This window comes from Chelonia mydas, chromosome 22 (assembly GCF_015237465.2).
Source record: "Chelonia mydas isolate rCheMyd1 chromosome 22, rCheMyd1.pri.v2, whole genome shotgun sequence".
Taxonomy (NCBI): domain Eukaryota; kingdom Metazoa; phylum Chordata; order Testudines; family Cheloniidae; genus Chelonia; species Chelonia mydas.
In genome coordinates this window covers 6,735,541-6,754,983 of record NC_051262.2, presented here as the reverse complement: position 1 = coordinate 6,754,983, position 19,443 = coordinate 6,735,541, and the positions used below count along the sequence as shown (strand labels likewise).

The 19,443-nt window shown below is 42.3% G+C and overlaps 1 protein-coding gene across 9 annotated transcripts in view; it reads right to left on the bottom strand.

Annotated features, from left to right (window-relative positions):
• PRDM10 (PR/SET domain 10) overlaps positions 1–19,443 on the bottom strand; it is a 75,018-nt gene that overhangs the window by 14,137 nt on the left and 41,438 nt on the right. For all 9 annotated transcript variants that reach the window (XM_027830726.3, XM_037882097.2, XM_037882095.2 and 6 more), the window contains 6 exons: positions 10,131–10,478; positions 7,214–7,369; positions 5,201–5,380; positions 3,919–4,029; positions 2,468–2,668; positions 1,131–1,274 (listed from right to left, as the gene is read on the bottom strand). In XM_027830726.3, the coding sequence (XP_027686527.2) occupies positions 1,131–1,274; positions 2,468–2,668; positions 3,919–4,029; positions 5,201–5,380; positions 7,214–7,369; positions 10,131–10,478 (1,140 nt within the window). The remainder of the gene's footprint in view (positions 1–1,130; positions 1,275–2,467; positions 2,669–3,918; positions 4,030–5,200; positions 5,381–7,213; positions 7,370–10,130; positions 10,479–19,443) is intronic.

The following is a 19,443-nucleotide window of genomic DNA, read 5'->3' as shown; positions in this document are numbered from 1 at the left end:
GCTCTTTGCTCTGTGTTTATACAGCCATTAAGCACAACAGGCCCAGATCCTGTTTGGTATTCTTAGGTGTCATCATAATAGAATGAACAAATAATAAATATATAAACAAAAAATTGTATCCACAAGCTCTGAATTATTCTTTATAGAAGCAGAAATGTTGTCCTTCCAGGAGCCTGGTCTGCGTTTCCAGGTTGACTAATCATTTCTGCAAATATATTCCAGCTATCCTACCTACCTAAGTGAAGCAGTGCTGCTCTGTGCTATTGTATTTACTAAACCTGAAGAAACAATTAACACTTGGCTAATCTGATGTATCAAGCCAGAAGCATCAGGAACATTTTCTGCTAGTACAGTGCCGAGCACAATAGGGTTCTGGTCTGCCACTGGTGCTACGGTAATATAAATAATAATAGTAATTATGGACGAGTTTGCCCTCTCTCAAGCACACACTGGTCACTGTTATTTACAGTTTCAGTGAACAGTCTTGAAATAAAGTTTAAAGTGTGGATGACATTTTTTTTAAATTTTGCAGGTGGTTGGTCCTTTGCCATTCAGGGGAGACCAGAACAATTTTCTGGTCTCTGCTATTCGCTGACTTGGCAGCTGGGAGTGTTGTGAAGGCAGTACGCTTCACCAGTGGTGATGGAGGGAGCTGAGATCACTCAAATAACACCCCACCCAAATGATTAAGGGGTGGCTTTGATTAGCTCTAAAGGGAGTATAATCCCGTCCTCGGCCATTAGGATGGAACAGGAGATTTTCCAAAGCGCTAAAGTGATTTAGGAGCACAAGTTCCATCGACTATCACTGGAACTTGTGCTCCTAAATCACTTAGGTGTTTTTGAAAATACCATCTGGAGTCCATAACATATGAGTAGTGAGGACAGGAGAGGGTGGGGTAAGGCTAGTGGGCAAATCTTTAGATCTTTAAACAGGGAAATACAGACCCTCTAGAGGAACAACAGTAAATTGCATAGATTCATATACAGAAGTGATCTATGGGAATGTCTCAACATAAGCCTTGTAATACCAAAGTGATGGGAGCCAAGCAAATGCTAATAATCATTATAATCTAGGATATCTGACTGTTTCACTCAGATGGCCTGATTTACCATCCTTCGCATTCTTACCACAACGGTCTCTCCAGTAGTGCTGTCAGTGGTTAAAACGGCAGGGGTGGAACTGATGACGGCTGCTGCCAAGGGCGTGTGTATCGTGTTAGGGAGCTGAGCAAACTCAGGGTGCTTCTTGCGAATGTGTTGTACCATCTTGGTCTGTGGAGGGGTGCAGACAAGAGGGTTAGGGAGATGGCCAGCGAGATTCCTCAGACCATGCGATGCTCCGGTCACCAGTGAGAAAACACAAAGACCATGGAGTTCATATGAATTAGACTTGCCTGATGATGAGCTTTTGCTTCTCAAACTCCATGGCCCCATGGACCAATCTCCCCCACACCGTCAATGTTTTGAGTACTTGTTCAGAAGAGAGCAGAAAGTCTCTTCTGTCTCTGACTCCTTCCTTCCTCTCTGTACTACCCATCTCATAAAAAAAGACCCATCAAAAGAAACCTAAGGGGACAGTTTTGAAAAACCCACAAACAACATTCGCAAAAGTGGCCCTGATTCTGGGTGCCTCAGAGTTTGGGTGTCCAACCTGGGACACGCTGTGCCTGATTTTAACAGGTGCTGAGCACCTGCAACAACCGTTGTCTTCAAGTGGAGCTGTGAATGCTCAGCACCTCTGAAAGTCAGGCCCAAGATGTCGCAAGTGACCATCCCAAAATGGAGGCGTGCAAAATGAGAGGCCACTTTGGAAAACCTGGCTGCCAGTGTTTAAAAAGCAGGAAATACTGTGAGCAAAAGCTCTGCGTGTACCATGCGAGGCCCACTCCTAGAAAACCAGGAATTCATCAGGACTCAACCCTGGAAAAGGAAAAAAAAAACACTCTTTTAAACTCATGTACCCAGGAGGGGCGTAAGTATTATCTCCTTTGGCTAAGGGATGTTTTTCCGGAATATGGTAGGGTCTGAATGTAAAGTGCTATAGCTATCTGGAATAACACTCTGTGTAAACAATTTTATTCTGTCATAGAAGTGTCTACATGGGAAGGTATTCTGTACGAGCTTATTCCACAATAGCTATTCTGGTCAATTTCCACATATAGACAAGCCCTGACACCCAGGCAGATAAAGCAATTTATCCAGCATCACACAGCAAATCAATGACAGGGCTTGGAATAGAACCTAGGAATCCTGACAACCAGTTCCCTAATCTAACCACTTAACACTTCCTTTCTTTGTAAATCAAATAAACAGTGTTCACATTGTTAGCACTCAGTTAGCTTGAAATCAGCTGTCTGATTCATGATGAAAGGGCTGAACCCCTGGATTGACCAATGCAAGATCTGTGGTGGAACAACCTCACAAGGGAGGGGCTCTGTTCTGAGGCAAGGAGACACTCACAGTACCTTACTGCTGTACTGTTTGGAACAGTGAGGACAACAGACTGGTGGAGTGGCTATAGTGCCCGTGAGCTGGGTGTGAGTACTCAGCATGGGGTCTGGCTCTCCCGGTCCTGCTGGGCGCAGTTTCCGGATACTTGGAGGTAGCTCAGCACCAGGATGGTTCTTCAGAATATGGGCTTTGCGTTTGCTGGCACTCTTGTACACCTGTGGGTCAAAAATTTGGAATGAGAGCAGCATAACACCAATGGCAGTGCCCAAAACAGATGGAGTTTGTGTGTCTCCACCCAGAAAATTCACATGCCTCTTTTAAGAGGGATTTGTAGAACAATTTTATATAATCGTTGTTTCTCTCTGTCTCACACACACACGTATCACTTTACCAGCCGGTGAGACAAGTATCTCCAGGATGGAATGTAATAACTGCTTGACACTGCACAGAAACCCAGCGCTACACAACTACTTAGGTCAGGAATTGAGAAGGAAAACCCTATTCAACTGACAATGGGAGGCAGAATGTAATCACCTGAACTGGAATTTGCCTAGGCTACTAGGATTAACATCTCCACTCTTGCTCAAGCATCACTGGGTCTTTAATAACTACAAGAGATCAGCAAGTCTGTTTTAAGTCTAGTTTCTTTAGACACATCTTAGGAGCTCCAGTTAGAGAAAAACAGCAAAGTAACCCTGTATACTAATGTTAAAAGAAGAAGAAAGCTAAACAAAACTAAAGAAACCGTCAGCAAGGAGCGGGATGCTCTTCTCAACCTCAGATAGGAGGCATCAGTGAACCACATTATGAAGGCAACTTTTCCAGAATAAATAAAAGTCCGTGTCAGGGAGAGAGGCCAATGAGCAGGTCGTACTCAGGGAAAGCAGAGGCACCCACCAAAGGCAAAGGAGAAGAAGCTGCAGGCTACAGAACACTGGGAATCACTGGAATGTGGCTGAGAAGTGGATAGCTCACAATAAAAGGCCAGATCCTTCAAGATAAATAGGTGCCTAACTCCCTTTTACGAGTGCTGAGCACCCACAGCTCCTGCTGAAGTCAAAAGCAACGGCGGGTTCATGGCACCCCTGAAAATCAGACCTTTAGCCACGTGGGCTCCGACAGTGCAAGGAGCTCATGGTGTGTGAAAAATAGCTGAGCCTACACACGCTACGAAGTTCGCAACCCCCTAATTGGACTGGCAATCTTCAACAACGAGATCAGACACGGAGTCCTTAGAACAGGCTCCAAAACAAAGTGGAGAAAAACAGAACTGAAATGTCTGGTTTGCATTTAGTTGCCTTAGCTTCAGTGCATTTCTGCATGGACAGAGCTGGTACGAATGCTGCTGGCCAGCTCAGCAAGGTATTATCTCAAGAAAATCACAAGTCCTGCCACATGTTCATACACACAAATTGGTTGCAAGAAGGTAGAGGGTTGTGCTCTCATTGGTGACTTCCTCACATACCTTATCACAGTACTGGCAGAAGTAATCTCTGTTGGGTTTGATGATGGGCAATGTTAGCTCTGGCACCTCCTCTATTTTCATGTCTGGATGTCTCTTTGATAAATGATTCACCTGAGAGAAAGAAGCAAATCAGAAGAAGAAAATACGTTACAGCTGGAAGCTAAACAATGGACTCTTCTCTTGGTCACGGGAAGTATGGATTCCCCAGCGCACTGCCCCACCAAAACATTGCTAACCAGCCACGCCATGCCCACCTGAGGGCACTGGGCTTCACGTCCATTTGTGGTCAGTTGCTGAAGGTGAACCTAGTCACCCTGCATCCCACTTCCAGTTTGTTGAGCTGAAAGACTTGCTGTTGGAAAAAGCAAAAATGTACTCACATGAATTTCCTTTGGTGAACGTTCCTGATACATGCTAGTTTAATTTTGTTTGAGCCAGTGCCATGGAAAATCCGGGGGGGTGGGAAGTGTCTGATTCAGACTGATTTTTCGCATTGCTCCAGAATTTGCTGGCTCCAGGCAGCAGTACAGTTTGTGTGTGTAACAAGGTTCCCAATGCACTGAGCATCCTTCCCCACTAATCTCACAGGGACGGTTTCCCGAAGAGGCATTTTATTTCTTGTGGGGCAGATACTAGAATGTGCATGCCTGATCCACATAAGAGGAGAAGAGGGTCAAACTCTCCAGGGCTGGGAGCAAGGTTTTATCACCAGAAGCCCCCTGGCTATGTAACTCTTTATTAGCAGAGATCGCAACCACCCTGAGCCAATGTGGCGTACAATACAGATGTGTTTGCACAAGCTTTCCCTCAGTGACAAAGGCTGGTGAGGTCCCACACAGGAAGGAGAAAAAAAAGAGAAAAGAGAGAGAAATAGTAATGGGGACAGAGGAACAAAACAAACTTCCTACTAAATAATAAAGGAACATCTGGAAACTGAGCGGTGGAGCCTCCCTGTCCCATCTGGACCATGCAATTGTATTACTGATCTCAAACTTGGTGCCCAGACAGCAGGATGATGGATGTATTATACATCACAATGCTTATACACCATGGGGACAGGCCAAAAAAAAGAAAAAAGGAAAGAAACAAAAAGAGGACCCTTTGGAAGAACTACAATTCCTGCAGTTCTTTCTCAACATTCCTCTGTTCTTATCACCTGAAATTTGCAGGCATTTGTTTTCCTATTCACTAAAGCTAAATACAAAAACTATCTTATGTAGTAAATCATGCCTAATCGACAAAAGTTCACTGGCAGAGATCTCAAGAGCATCAGGACACTAACCAACATGCCTCTCCTCCGGAAGCCCATCATGCACAGTCGGCACTTGAACATGAAGCTCTCGTAGTCGGTGGAAGCTATCCGAGGCTTGAAGGTTTTGGAGCGGCTGATTCGATCAGCTTTCTTAGCTTCTCTTTCTGGATTATGCATCCTTTGCATGTGCTCTCGGAGCTTGTCTTTCCTCTGTTTAGGACAACAGTCAGAGAGGAAGAAAAATCAATTTTACAGCATTTGTTTGTTAAAGGGGTGGACAAAATGCATACCACAGAGAGGTCCATTCTTGGAACTGTCATCTCCAATAATGGAGCAGGCAGCTAAGATATGGATGGAGCATGACATGCTGGGAACTTTTGCTTCTGTGGGCTGCACTTCATTATTAAAGAAGCTGACTGGAGAACTGGATCAATAAGAAGCTATAGAACCTTTCATTTCTAAGTTTATGGTTGGCAGGCACTGAAAGCTGTTACCTGGCTAACGCTAATTCACTGGTCTCTGAGAGATGAGCTGGTGGGTCTCAGTCCAGTTCCCAGTGGCAAAGGGTTCCCATGACTACAAGTTGGCACGAAATGTAACCCTTGATGACAGAGCCCAACTGCTGACTAAGCTGTAGAGGCCAAGTTCCCCCCTCCCTCCCTAGAAATAGTTCCTCAAAGGCAGAGACAAGGCTTGTACCTCCACTGGCTATATCTGGGTAGAGGTCTCAGGGCTGAATTATGGGACTTTTCACAAACACATGCAAAACATAAGGGGAAAATACAGAGGGCAGCTGCAGTTTGCTCTGTTCAATGCAAAGACGCACATGTATCCATTTCTAGTTATCTTCCTGACTTCAGTGGGAGTCCTACTTAAAAATGATCTCACTAGGTGGCCCACTGTTGTTGTACATTTTTTCCACCCAACCCTTTCCATTTATGCACCTCTGTCCTGCACTCTGCATAATGGTAACAATAGCTACTAGGGCTGATGTTATCCATGCTGTGAAAGGCTTTATAATAATAACAATGTTGTAATATTTTGCACTTTTGCAGCAGCTGTCATCTCAAAATGCTTTACAGGCATTGTTATCCTTCTGAGGTATCATAGGCTCTATACTATTACACCCATTTTACAGATGGGGAAACTGAGGCCTAGAGAGATTAAAGTGACCTGCCCAAAGCCACACAATAAACCAAGATCACAGCTGGTAATGGAAGCCTTGAGTCTCGACTCTTGGGCACAGCCCATTACACAATACTTCCTCTCATAAACAGAGCATTTCCGTCACTTTTCCTCTAAAATAACCCTTTCCCTAGGCAGCATGAATGCCATTATTTTATTTGTCCTTCTAGTTTGATGCTATGATCACATTTTGCTACACTTCTTAACTTTTCAGAGGCTGAAGCAACTTACAGTTTTATGCAGTGGTGACCAAACTCACAACATTATTGTAGTTTGGATCTTACCAGAAAACTCTCACACGTGTTTATTAGATTTCTGCTCCCCTTTGGTCCAGTTCAGTTTCATACTGTCCCTTTAAAAATCTCTACACCAGTTTAATTCCATCTGTTCTATACTTAAAGTTCTAATTTTAAGATCAGATGTCCATTGCCACTTATTATAACTTATTTCTTGTGGCTTGTGTGGAATATTAGTCCATTGGTGTAAATGGATTTCCAATAAAAAAGATTTCCGAAACCAAGTAATGGGAAGCACAATGTTGGTGGCACTTTGCACTAACGCTGTGCAACAAAGTGACTCTACAAGAGGATGGAAGGAGGATGGACCTGCCCGTTGGTGTTAACAAGCTGATTACAAGCAAGAGCTCAATAGTTTGCTCAGGCCAGAGAGAGTAATTCAAAAATGTATGCTGCAGCACGCACACTGCATAGATTGGTGCATGCAATCTGCATGCAAACCTAGCATGTCTACAGGTGCTGATTGCTTCTGTTTCTGGGAAGACAATCTTGCTGACAAAGGAGGGAGAAAAAGCTGTCCCGGTATCACTTTGGGAACACCACAGCCTAGTAGATACGTTACCTTGAACTGCTTGCCACAGGTGGAGCACAGGAAGTCCTTGCGGTCCGAGTGTCGCAGCATGTGGAGCCGCAGCTTGTCGGGACGGCAGAAAGCCTTGTCGCACTCCGTACACTGGTAAATCTTCTCCGAATGGAAGCTGCGCACGTGCTTCTTCACCTGGCAGTGAAGACCACAGAGAAAACTCAGGGCACTCAAGATGTGGAGCAAACAGACCACGGAACCGTCGCAGCAGCTCTTAGCAACGCCAGGGGGAGACTTGGTTACTGCTGAAGCTCTGTTCTTTGGATAGAATCCATCAGCACAAGAAACTGAACAGCCTTGAATAACAGTTTCCAAGAAAACGTTAGACAAAGCAGTTCCCTAGTGGTACTTTGGAATCCTATTCTCTTGCACACCTGGGAGATGTGGAGATGGGCCAAAAGAGTGTTTAAGAGTTCTCTAGTCTGTCCTAGGGAAACCTCAATTCTTCAGTGGTTTACCAGAATACTTGGGGTCCTGATAATAGCTTAACAGATGCTAACAGCATAATGAATGAATCCTCATAATCTTTGTTACAGATCTGCATGGACACTCTGATCTCCCGAGGAATGATTCTCGAAGGCACCTGCAACTGCATGACTTGGTATTCTAAAGACGATAAAAAAGGATGGCTGACGTAGTGGCAACTTTTACCAGACCAACATCTTCGAGTTACACAGTCAGCTGATGCTCATTCCCTCTATTTCTTTCATTTGAAGGAAATTTGAGAACACAGATTAATTCCTTTTGATCAGAAAGAATTAGGTGGCGGTTACAATACGCATGGGACTTAGGGAGCAATTCATTTTGAACACCTTCCGGCGTGCAGTTTCCTTTGCATGTTTTAGGAATGTCCTTTGCCTGGTCAGGTGCACAGCAAGATCTGTAATAAAACAGCTAGTAAGGCTTGGAATTCCAAATCCCAGCATGAAGAGAACAGGATCTTTGATGCAATCCTTATTTTCCTCCTGCACCATGGAGCCACTTGGTCTTTATATCTGCTCAACAATAATTACTCAGGGACGTAGACCATGATTTCTGATTATTAATTCCCAGAGTGACTGGACTTAATTATTCATACAACAGCATATGAAAAAAGTGGAAAGAATTTGGTAACCTTTCTCTTACTAGATCAGTTTAACTGGAAAATTGATGGGGGAGATGGTCATAGCTTAGGTAACTAGCTTGTTATTTTCTTTCTGCTCCATGTTAACAGAGGCTGGATTATTTTGGGGATGGAGGGTTGTATTAATAACCCCCCCCACACCATCTTTTCTTCTTTGAACTTTTGGATAATGCCTATCAGTTCCTGGATTTATCACTTGACTTGAAACTGGATTTCCATGTTTAGTCTCGGGTCACGGTACCTTTGTGAGATATATGTCATCTTCTTTATTCCTGTTAAGTGTAATGAATGTATGTAAGGTAGGTTTACGTTTTTCTCACCAAGCAAGAAAACAGTACTCTAAAATGTCTATAATGTCTTTCATCTTGAAGGACTCCACAAATTGCACAAACGGGTTACATCACCCACCACTCAAACGCAGCTACTTCTTGCATGGAATGTGGAATTGAAGAGGAATATACTCAACTGAACCTACAGGAGGAAGTTAGGGAAGCAGAACATACTGAAATGCTCTGGAATTACTGCCCTGGACTCAACAGCATTACTCTTGCAAAAAAGGCCATGGGATTTTAAACATATAATGCATTTTAATATACAAGTTCAGCAGTTAGGGACTGTCATAAATATAAAGGGAAGGGTAAACACCTTTAAAATCCCTCCTGGCCAGAGGAAAAATCCTTTCACCTGTAAAGGGTTAAGAAGCTAGGATAACCTCGCTGGCACCTGACCACAATGACCAATGAGGAGACAAGATACTTTCAAAGCTGGAGGGGGGGAGAAACAAAGGGTCTGGGTCTGTCTGGGCGATGCTTTTTGCTGGGGACAGAACAGGAATGGAGTCTTAGAACTTAGTAAGTAATCTAGCTAGATATGTGTTAGATTATGATTTCTTTAAATGGCTGAGAAAATAAGATGTGCTGAATGGAATGGATATTCCTGTTTTTGTGTCTTTTTGTAACTTAAGGTTTTGCCTAGAGGGATTCTCTATGTTTTGAATCTAATTACCCTGTAAGGTATTTACCATCCTGATTTTACAGAAATGATTCTGTTTACTTTTCTTCTATTAAAATTCTTCTTTTAAGAAACTGAATGCTTTTTCATTGTTCTTAAGATCCAAGGATTTGGGTCTGTGGTCACCTATACAAATTGGTGAGGATTTTTATCAAACCTTCCGCAGAAAAAGGGGGGTAAGGTTTGGGAGGATTTTGGGGGGAAAGACGTTTCCAAACGAACTCTTTCCCAGTAACCGGTGTTAGACGTTTGGTGGTGGCAGCGAAAGTCCAAGGGCAAAGGGCAAAATAGTTTGTACCTTGGGGAAGTTTTAACCTAAGCTGGTAAAAGTAAGCTTAGGAGGTTTTCATGCAGGTCCCCACATCTGTACCCTAGCGTTCAGAGTGGGGAAGGAACCTTGACAGGGACAAGTGTACATTCTGATGTCTGCTGCATCCAGCAAGAGGGAAGAACCTGTTGTGCCATGCATCTCAAACAACCATGTGCGATCAAGAATTCTGTTTCACGTTGTCCAAAAGACTGCACCAACACCACTACACCATGCTGGGGTATTGGGTCACTACTGACTGAGAGGGAAAAGTGCCATCTACAGAATGAACATTACCACTTCCTGCAATGCTGTCAGTTTTCCCATCCATAAACTGATCCTTGTAAGAGCATAGAGACTTATAGCATAAGCTGGCCTGAATGGAATCAGTACTGAGAAGCATTACACGTGCCCAAGGTCTGGAAGCCATTGCTTGTGGTCAGCATGGCACTCACCTGGATAAAATCGGGAAAGCGCTTTTTACAGGTAGGGCAGGTGAAATAGCCATCATTGACATGGATTGCCACGTGATCTTTAAGCAGGTCCAAGCGGTCAAAAGATTCAGGACAGAAAATACAGGAATATGTTTTCTGGTCCAAGTGGAACTTCATGTGACTCTCCAGAGCGCTGCTGTTGATAAAACCCTTATTGCAAATGTCGCAGGTCAGAGGGCAGTTCCCCTCCCGCCCATGAAATCGCAGGTGCTGATCCAGCTTGTCCTTCTCCCGGAACGCCTTCCCACACTGCAGGCATTTGAAGGGACGGAAGGACTTTCGGATGAATAGATGCTGAAGAGCTGCATTCTGAAAGACACACCCAAGAAAGAACATCAGTGTTTATTATCACATACAGACTTTACATACAAGTATTGTCAAATTTAAGTGAGCCAAGATGTTGAGCAGTTAAATCTCAAAAGACTCCTTTTGAGGTAGAAATGTATTATCTCCATTCTACAGATGGAGAAACTGAGGCAGAGAGTGATTCCCAGACTTGCCTGAGGTCACACAGAGAGACAGTAGCAGAGCCAGGAACAGAACTCAGGAGTCCTGAGTCCCCATGCCCTGCTCTAAACACATTTTGACACACAATTTTTCTGTAACATAAACTCACTCTTTCCTCTCCAGGGTGGGCTTGAGCCTGAGAGGTGTTGGGCACCTGCAACTGATCTCTCAGGACGAGGCTCTGTGTATTTATATTTGTAGATGAGCCACCACATCGAGGCATCTCCCAATTACTCATATGCGTTGTCTGTTAGCAGAGCCTCTGGGAATCTGCAGCCTTTTGGGGGGTCAGTTTCTGCACCACGGAGCATCAGAGAGATCTGCAGCAGTGGTTTAGCATGGCCCCAAACTAATAATGCTGGATCAAGTGGATCTCTGTGCTAACCTAAACCTTCTCAGTATTATTAAAAAAGAGGAATGGGAGTTTCAAAACCATTACAGCAGGGCCAGATAGGCAGCTTCAAGAGCAACACGTAATATCTTGTGAGGAACCCACACAATTCTACCCTTAAACGCACACTGTGTGTGTGTGTTTGTGAGTGAAGTAGAGAAGTGAACACACTCACAGAGAAACACATATAGAGTTCTGGTAAGAGCTTTGGTAGAATTTTGTGGGCCAATCAAAGGTATTTGATTATATCTAATCAAGCATTAATTGCATTTTTATTCATTACAATGTTTAGACATTAAACTCTATTAAATACATATTTTAAATTAACTTTCTAATGTATCTCCTGCTATTGTTCTTCCTTCTCTTTCCCTTTTCCTTCATTCCATTTTTCTTTCTTTCATTCTCTTTCTATCGTATATCTTTTCTTCTCTCTCCCTCGCCCCCTCTTTCAGTGTCTGTTTTCCTTTGATCTAGTTTTCCTATAACATTTAACAACTGCTGTTTCTTTCCTTCTCCTGCCTGCTAGATTAGACAAATCCAGCGAAGCCCTGCTCAGCTCCTGATCTCTGCTCTGGCTGCTGTAGAAGCAGTCACAGCTGGACTTGCAACCTGTGGAAATAGTTGGTTGCCCAGTGGGCCTGCATTTCAGTAGTGGCCAGGAACTTTTTATGCTGGCTGGCAGTGCATATGGAAGCAGACTACACTGACAAATATGAAATCTCATATTACAGTGCAGAAGACTGAAATGGCCTCGGGATTCTGCCATTTCTCTCGCGGTGCTATTAACATCTAAGGAATTTTACACTCCTTCAAGACAGGATCTCCCGTCCAGTGTTTACTGTTGTCTCCTTTCCACTCAGCTTCTCTAATTTTTTTTTTAATCCACATCCATGCTAGTCAGGGAAACAAGGCTAGAATGCTGCTAGTTACTGTGTTTGAACATGCTGGTTGTTATTAGCATGCTTTAAAGTAAACGGAGTCTTAAAGAACAAAATTCCCTGGTTAAAACCATCTCCACTCTCCTTTTTTTATGGGACTTCTTGGCTGGCATGCGCTGCTACTCTTGAGTCAGTGTCAAAAGCAGATACTGATGAAGCAGGGTTCAAAGCTGCTCTGTCAGAATTAGAAGACACCTCGGCAGTTATTCTGGAGTACTGGGCTACAGACACATGAAGAGAATCTGAATGGTTCTCTCCACTGTCTAAACTGTAAAAGGAGGAAACCATGCACTCTTTCCAGTAAAAGAGAAACATAAGAGCAACTGTTTATAGAAAACTAAAAAACACTATATATATATATACACACACACACACATTTCCCTTTTCCCAGGTAATCTCAGACACCATCCCATGGCATAAGGAAAATTTCTAGTCACAATCAGATGATTTGGAATGTTCAGCGACACCAGTGATTAATTTAGCTGAAATCCCGAGTGCCTTATAATGGACTTCACTGGAGTTGGGAGTCACTCTTATACTGGAGGCATGTTGCTCTGTTACTGAGTCAAATTTTGGAGTGGTTGGTCTTTATTTTAAGACACAATAATACCTCAAATTCCTATAGCACTTTTCATAGAATCATTGACATATGGGGCTGGAAGGGACCTCAAGAAGTCATCAAGTCCAGCCCCCTACAGTGAGGCAGGACCAAGTAAACCTAGACCATCTCTGACAGCTGATTGTCCAAACTGTCCTTAAAATCCTCCAGTGATAGGGATTCCACAACCTCCTTTGGAAGCCTATTCCAGAGCTTAACTACCCTTCTAGTTTGAAAGTTTTTCCTAATATCTAACCTAAATCTTCCTCGCTGCAGATTAAGCCCATTACCTCTTGTCCTACCTTCAGTGGGCATGGAGAACAAGTGATCACCGTTCTCTTTATAACAGCCCTTAACATATTTGAAGACTGTTACGAGGTCCCCCCTCAGTCTTCTTTTCGCAAGACTAAACACGCCCCCTTTTTTTTTTAACTTTCCTCAGAGGTCAGGTTTTCTAAACCTTTTTATCATTTTTGTTGCTCTCCTCTGGACTCTCTCCAATTTGTCCACATCCGTCCTAGTGTTGCACCCAGAGCTGGACACAATACTACCAGGGGAGGCCTCACCAGTGCTGAGTACAGCAGGACAATTACCTTCAGTGCCTTACATGCAACACTCATAAAAAACACACCCCAGAATGATAATAGCCTTTTTCGCAACTGCATCACATTGTTAATTCATATTCAATTTGTGATCCACTATAACTCCCAGATACAACAGTACAACCACCTAGCCAGTTTCCCCCCATTTTGTCATTATGCATTTGATTTTTCCTTTCTAAGTGAAGTACTTTGCACTTGTTTTTACTGAATTTCATCTCGTTGATCAATTCTGCAATTTGTGAAGGTCATTTTGAATTCTGATCCTGTCCTCCAAAGTGCTTGTAACCCCTCCCAGCTTGGTGTCATCCGCAAATTTTATAAGACACTCTCAACTCCTTTATCCAAGTCATTCCTGAAAATATTAAACAGTACCAGACCCAGGACTGACCTCTGAGGGACCAAATTGGACACACCCTCTCAGTTTGTAAGCGAACCGTTGATAACTACTCTTTGAGTATGATCTTTCAACCACTTGTGCACCTACCTTCTAGTAATTTCATATAGACCACATTTCCCTAGTTTGCTTATGAGAACGTTCTGTGCAACTGTGTCAAAAGCCTTACTAAAATCAAGATATATCACTGCTTCCACTTGGCCAGTAACCCTGTCAAAGAAGGAACTTAGGTTGGTTTGGAATTTGTTCTTGACAAATCCATGCCGGCTCTTCCTTATAATCCTCTTAACTTCCAGGTGGTTAGACACTGATTGTTTACTAATTTGTTCCAGTATCTTTCCAGGTATCAAAGTTAGGCTGACTGGTCTGTAATTCCCCGGGTCCTCTTTGTTCCCCTTTTTAGCCAAGGATCTCAAGGCACTTTGCAAATATGAGAAATTACACCTCACAGTGTCCCTGGGAGGTGTTGTTATCTCCCCTTTACAGATGGAGGAACAGAGGGAAAGGAAAGTGAGGTGATTTGCCCAAAGTCACACAGAGGCAGAAACAGAACCCAGAAGTGCTGACTCACCGTCCCTACTTCTAACAACTAAAACCATTTCTCTTAAGAAACACTGGGCCAAATTCAGTCCTAGAGTAAGCCGGTGTAACTCCCTATGTGCACTTACACAGTGATTCAATTTGTCCCATAATCTTGGGTTTACATGTTTCTATTGTTTGTATAACAATTTACTTGTGCTTTGAAATAAAAAATGCATAATTTTCTGCTAGTTACAGGGATTTACCAGGAAGTCAAACAGTCTGGACAGATGCAATTCAAATTTCTATCTCCTCTAATACTGTTTCTTAATGTATTTAACCCAAATACTTTATCAGAATGGCAAAACAGAGGCCAGACCCTCATCCAGAATAAACTGCCAAAGCTCCATTGATGTCAAAGACGCTATGCTCATTACCCCAGAGGAAGCTCTATAAACAGGCTTTTGCGTACTTTTATACTCTCCTCCGTTTATCTCTTAGAAGTTTAAAAATCGTATTTCTTTTCTTATCACTTCTGTCCTTTCCCTTTTTCACCTCTAAGTGTAATGAACTGCAGAATTTGAAACAATGAAGTCACACTCTACATGGTTGTACGCAAGTGTTACAAAAGATCTACCCTCAGTTAAAGAAAACCATAGACAGCTACAAGGTGGGGGAAGTAACATATTTTGTTGGATTTTATTTTATAGATAGCTATATCATTCAGATTCCTCACCCACTGCCAATGAGGCTCTTCCTTGATGGGGTAATATGTAAGATGTGACTGAGAACTGAAATGAACAAAGTCTTTTAGAAAAGCAGTCAGGATTGGCTTTAATTTCAGAGCAAAATTCCACTCTCAGAGCAGCCCACTGCATCTTGATTCAGATTTTGCTGCCCTTATATTCATGAATGTCGTAGCAGAGGCGATCAATGTGGGCCAATAGTGATGTAAACACCTGTTCACTGGGAACTGGACTGAGACCCATTTCATGCAGGCCAAAAAACATGTATAAGATGGCAACAAGTCCCTTCTCCAGTTTCTTCTGATCAGGTTTGATGACCGAGAAGGTCATCAAATTTGGAATAGATGACCAAGAAGGGGGAAAGGTTCTGATTCCCAGCTACCAATTCCATGATCCATCCCGTTTCCTTTTCATATGGTTTAATGGAGCTGGGTGTAAGCCAATCTTTAATTATTAGAAATCAGGATGAGACCTAATGTGGGGGGAGCAGATTGCCGCACATCTGTGGGATTTTTACACCTTCTTCTGGTACTCATATTGTATTTGAGACAGAATATTGGACTATCTGGACCCTGGGACTGATCCTGCATGGCACTTCCTGTATACTACTCTGTACGTACAATTATATCATGACGATGCCAGATCTGCTCTGGAGATAGTTTGTTAATTAAAGAACTATTGTCAAGTAGTTATAAACCCACACTTTAGATTTTGAAAAAGGTAAGGGGATTTACAAAACCTATGATCAGCACATATGTTTCTCTAGTTGGTGGTGGTGGTTTTGTGGTTCTTTGGGGCTGGAGAGGGGACTGCTTGTTTGTTTTCCATTTAGTTTTGAATTTCAACGTTCCCCTTTCACTATGTTATAAACACAAACACTGCCCTAAGGTGCTAGTGCCATGAGAACCAGAAAGTGAAACTGACTGGAAACTTAAGTGATATTGACCAGACTAGTCTCAGCCAAAACTGAGTGATGTGCACAATTTTTGTATGTTATTTTGTTATTTAATGAATGTGTTATTTCTGTAAGTATGCTTAAAGATATTTGATAAGCATATTTTAAAATATAAATAAATACATAATATTTTGCATTTACATTCAAAGTAAGTAAACAGCAAATAGTAAAAGTATACCTGATTTTTTAAATTCTCAAGGTTGTAATATCTGTAGTTGTTATTAGTAACATAGATAAGGGATTTTTTTTTTATAAATTAGTTTTATGTTGACCAGTGTCTCTTTAATTATTGCTAAAGAACCCAGGGTGAAATCTTGGCTCTATTGAAATCAATGACAAAACTCCCATTTGACTTGAATAGGTCCAGGATTTTACCCCCAAAAGTTTCAACAATGAACGTTTGGGAGTAGTTGTTGAAATATATTTATCAACAACCAAGTGATGCCTTTTTAAAAGCTATTTATTTAGAGGCATTACTATGGAGCTTATCACCACAATACCTGTTAATAGTCATTACAAGAAATGCTAATTCACTAGAAAACTAGATATTTAGATGAATCTATATGACTGAACACCAAATTTAAGGAAGTTTTAAGGTGGGTAAAATTTGGGACCCAAGGTACTTGAAAATGTTTCTTTCAAATTGCATGCAACTCCATATTAGGTATTTCCTAAGTGGGAACTGTTAAAAGCACTAGACAGAAAGGTTTAAAATATATTGTTATGGTGCCCATTCTGCCAGACTATTAAAGCCACCGAAGACTAACATAAACTACCAAAATCAGGTACACAGAGGTGCACCAGACAGACTTGAATCAGGTTCTGAGGCCACAAAGGAACAGCCCATTAAATACCCAGCTTAAAGTTTTGGATGATCCATTTAAACATCTTTTAAAGAGCTAATTATTATTAAGTCCTTGCAGTGGATCAGTCTGAAGGGGACTAAGAGAAACTATGCAAACAATAGTTATTGGGATGAGACTCAGTTTTGTGCATGATCTGTATACAAAAGAACAAACACAAGACAATCAACAACGCAGATTCCATCTGGAGACATTAAGCAGAGGTTGCACAAAATGACATGGAAGGCAATTTTGTTTCGTTCCATTAGGTTAGACACAGGATAAAAACCAAACCTACCTGCAGCTCCAACTGAGCAGGCAGCATTGGGGGAGAGAAAAATATTTATGTTATGAAATGGACCGTAAAACAGAAGACTTGACTTCGGCAGTCTCCTGTGGGTCATTCTCAGTCAGGGCCAGATCTGGAAGTCCTAGCTCAGTCTTCACTCAGGCAAAACTCCCAATGAGAGTTTTGCCTCAGTAAGGACTAAGCAGGGAGTTCAGGATTTGCCCTTCCGTTAATAACTGCCTAGAAGGAGTTAAAGGGTGAAGATGAAAATCACAGATAACCTTTAAGACACAGTGTCTTTCTGCCTTTCATGTTTTGTCAGATATTGTGTTTATTAAAAATTATATGAATATAAATTATAAATTTATAAATTAAATTTATAATTTATAAATTAAATTAAAATTAAATTTATAAATTATATAAATTATATAAATTAATGAACCCTGCAGAGTCTCAGTGAGAATGAAATGTGCCTGGCAAGAGGTGGTAGCTATGGGAAGATAAAGAGGTTATGGATGCCAGGATCAGATTGCTGGGAAGTAACGGGTAGTGATTTATTTAAGTGCTGTCCTACTGGTCGATACTCGTCAGAATTTAATAATGTCTTACATTTCTATTGTGCCTTTCCGCCTGAAGGATCCCATTGTGCTTTACAAACTGCACCTCTGCCCTGCAAGCTGTTCTGCAGGAGTGCAGGGCATCATCCACACGGAGCAACTTTCAGGACCAAGCCTCGGTAAGTACAGCCATTTCTGAACTGCATCCAGAGAGTGGCAACTAACGAACACATTGGATGGTGCACAACAGTGGGCAGGAAACATTTATTTTGGCCAAGGACAATGATGTAATCCCCCATGTCACAGTTCAGGGCAACTGCACCTGTATTCTCCCCCTATGTTTCAGCAAGAGCACCCACTGGCTCCCCTGGGCATCACCTCTCTTGAAGGGAGATGTGCATCTCATGTCCTTCTGAGAGGGCTATTTCCAGGCTGAACAGTTCCCTGCCTTCACCATGTTACTCCCAGCAGAGACAGGCGGCTCAAGCTGGCCTGCTGGCTTTCTCTTCAGAGATGGCTAACAGTGTGACTGCCCATAGGTATAGTTACCACAACGCTCTTTTTATGCAAGCCTCTTTTATTCTTTAGGTAATAGCACTACAGACAAAACATATTACAAACAATAAAAGAACCTACGCACATGCTAACAGGCTATCAGAGATCACCCCAACTCTAAAATGGGCTCCGGCAGGAGCAGTCCTTCAGCACCCCACCAAGGTTTCAAGTTCATCACAGCTTCATCTCAGAACAAGCACCCGGTGTTATGGTGTCTCATTAGGCCCAGTTCTTCCAGCCCTTCCCTGAGGATTGGGACCCGCCATGGGCCAGGGGTCCTGTCTAGTTATGGTATCAGGAAGAAAGCCCTGGGCCTGTGTAAAACCAGGCTAATTATCCAAAAGTTGTTTCTTTGTCTGTTGGTCCCTGAAGAATCCAATTTGAACTAGTATATCTGAACCTTTCCAGGGGGGAGCTTCAAAGAGCTGATAACCAGAGGAATTACATTTGCATCCCCTTCCTCCTCGAGGAGTTATATGTGATTCCACAGTAACACATTTTTAATACAATGGACCCCAAAGGTATTAAACCTAATTCAATAAGGTTTAAATTCATTCAGTAAAGTTTATCTTAATTCCATAAGGTTTGTCCAGGATATTGTCAGGCTGTCACACCCTACTCTTACAAAAAGTGTCCCACAGGATCTTTAGTGTCCGCACAAAACAAGGCAGGACCTCAGTGTTTAAGCTCTGATCTCAAGTCTCCCACAGAGTAAACTCCATGAACTCTACAGAAGAAGGCATGTGTTGACCCTACCAGGATTTGAACCTACAGTTCCAGTGAATCTCAGTGTTTCAAACTAGAAATTTAAACCATTAAGCCATTCCCTCTGACTTATAGCCTAAAAATTGTAGCCTTCTTGGTAAGTAGATTTGTACCTTCCCAAAACATGCAGGATGGTCCTGATTTTGACAGGTGCTTTCCAAATGCAAGCCTTATATTTATATTGATTGTTGTAACACTGTGTTATGACAGCTTTGTATCTTTGCCATGTGATGTTGCACAAGTAAATGAAACAGAAAATGTCTCAAGAGAATTATTTACTTCATGGAATACATTCAAAAAGGTGATGTCCCTCCACATGTCTACTTCAGGCAACAGGTTCTAGAATTGCAAAGGCAAATCAATGCCAGAGCTGTAAATAAGAAATCCAAGAGAGGACAGACAGACAAATCTATGTACTTCCTTCAGTGTGGACCTGATCCAGCAACCATTGAAGCCAATGGAAATCTTTCCATTGACTAATGTGGGGGCTGGATCAAGCCCTACATGCATAGTGCTCTCTTCTGGACCCACTGCCAGCCTTGCAGATGCATAGGTTTATTTTACTATGTTTTTCTCAAGAGACTGCATCCTACAGGATGATCTAAACGCTAATGCA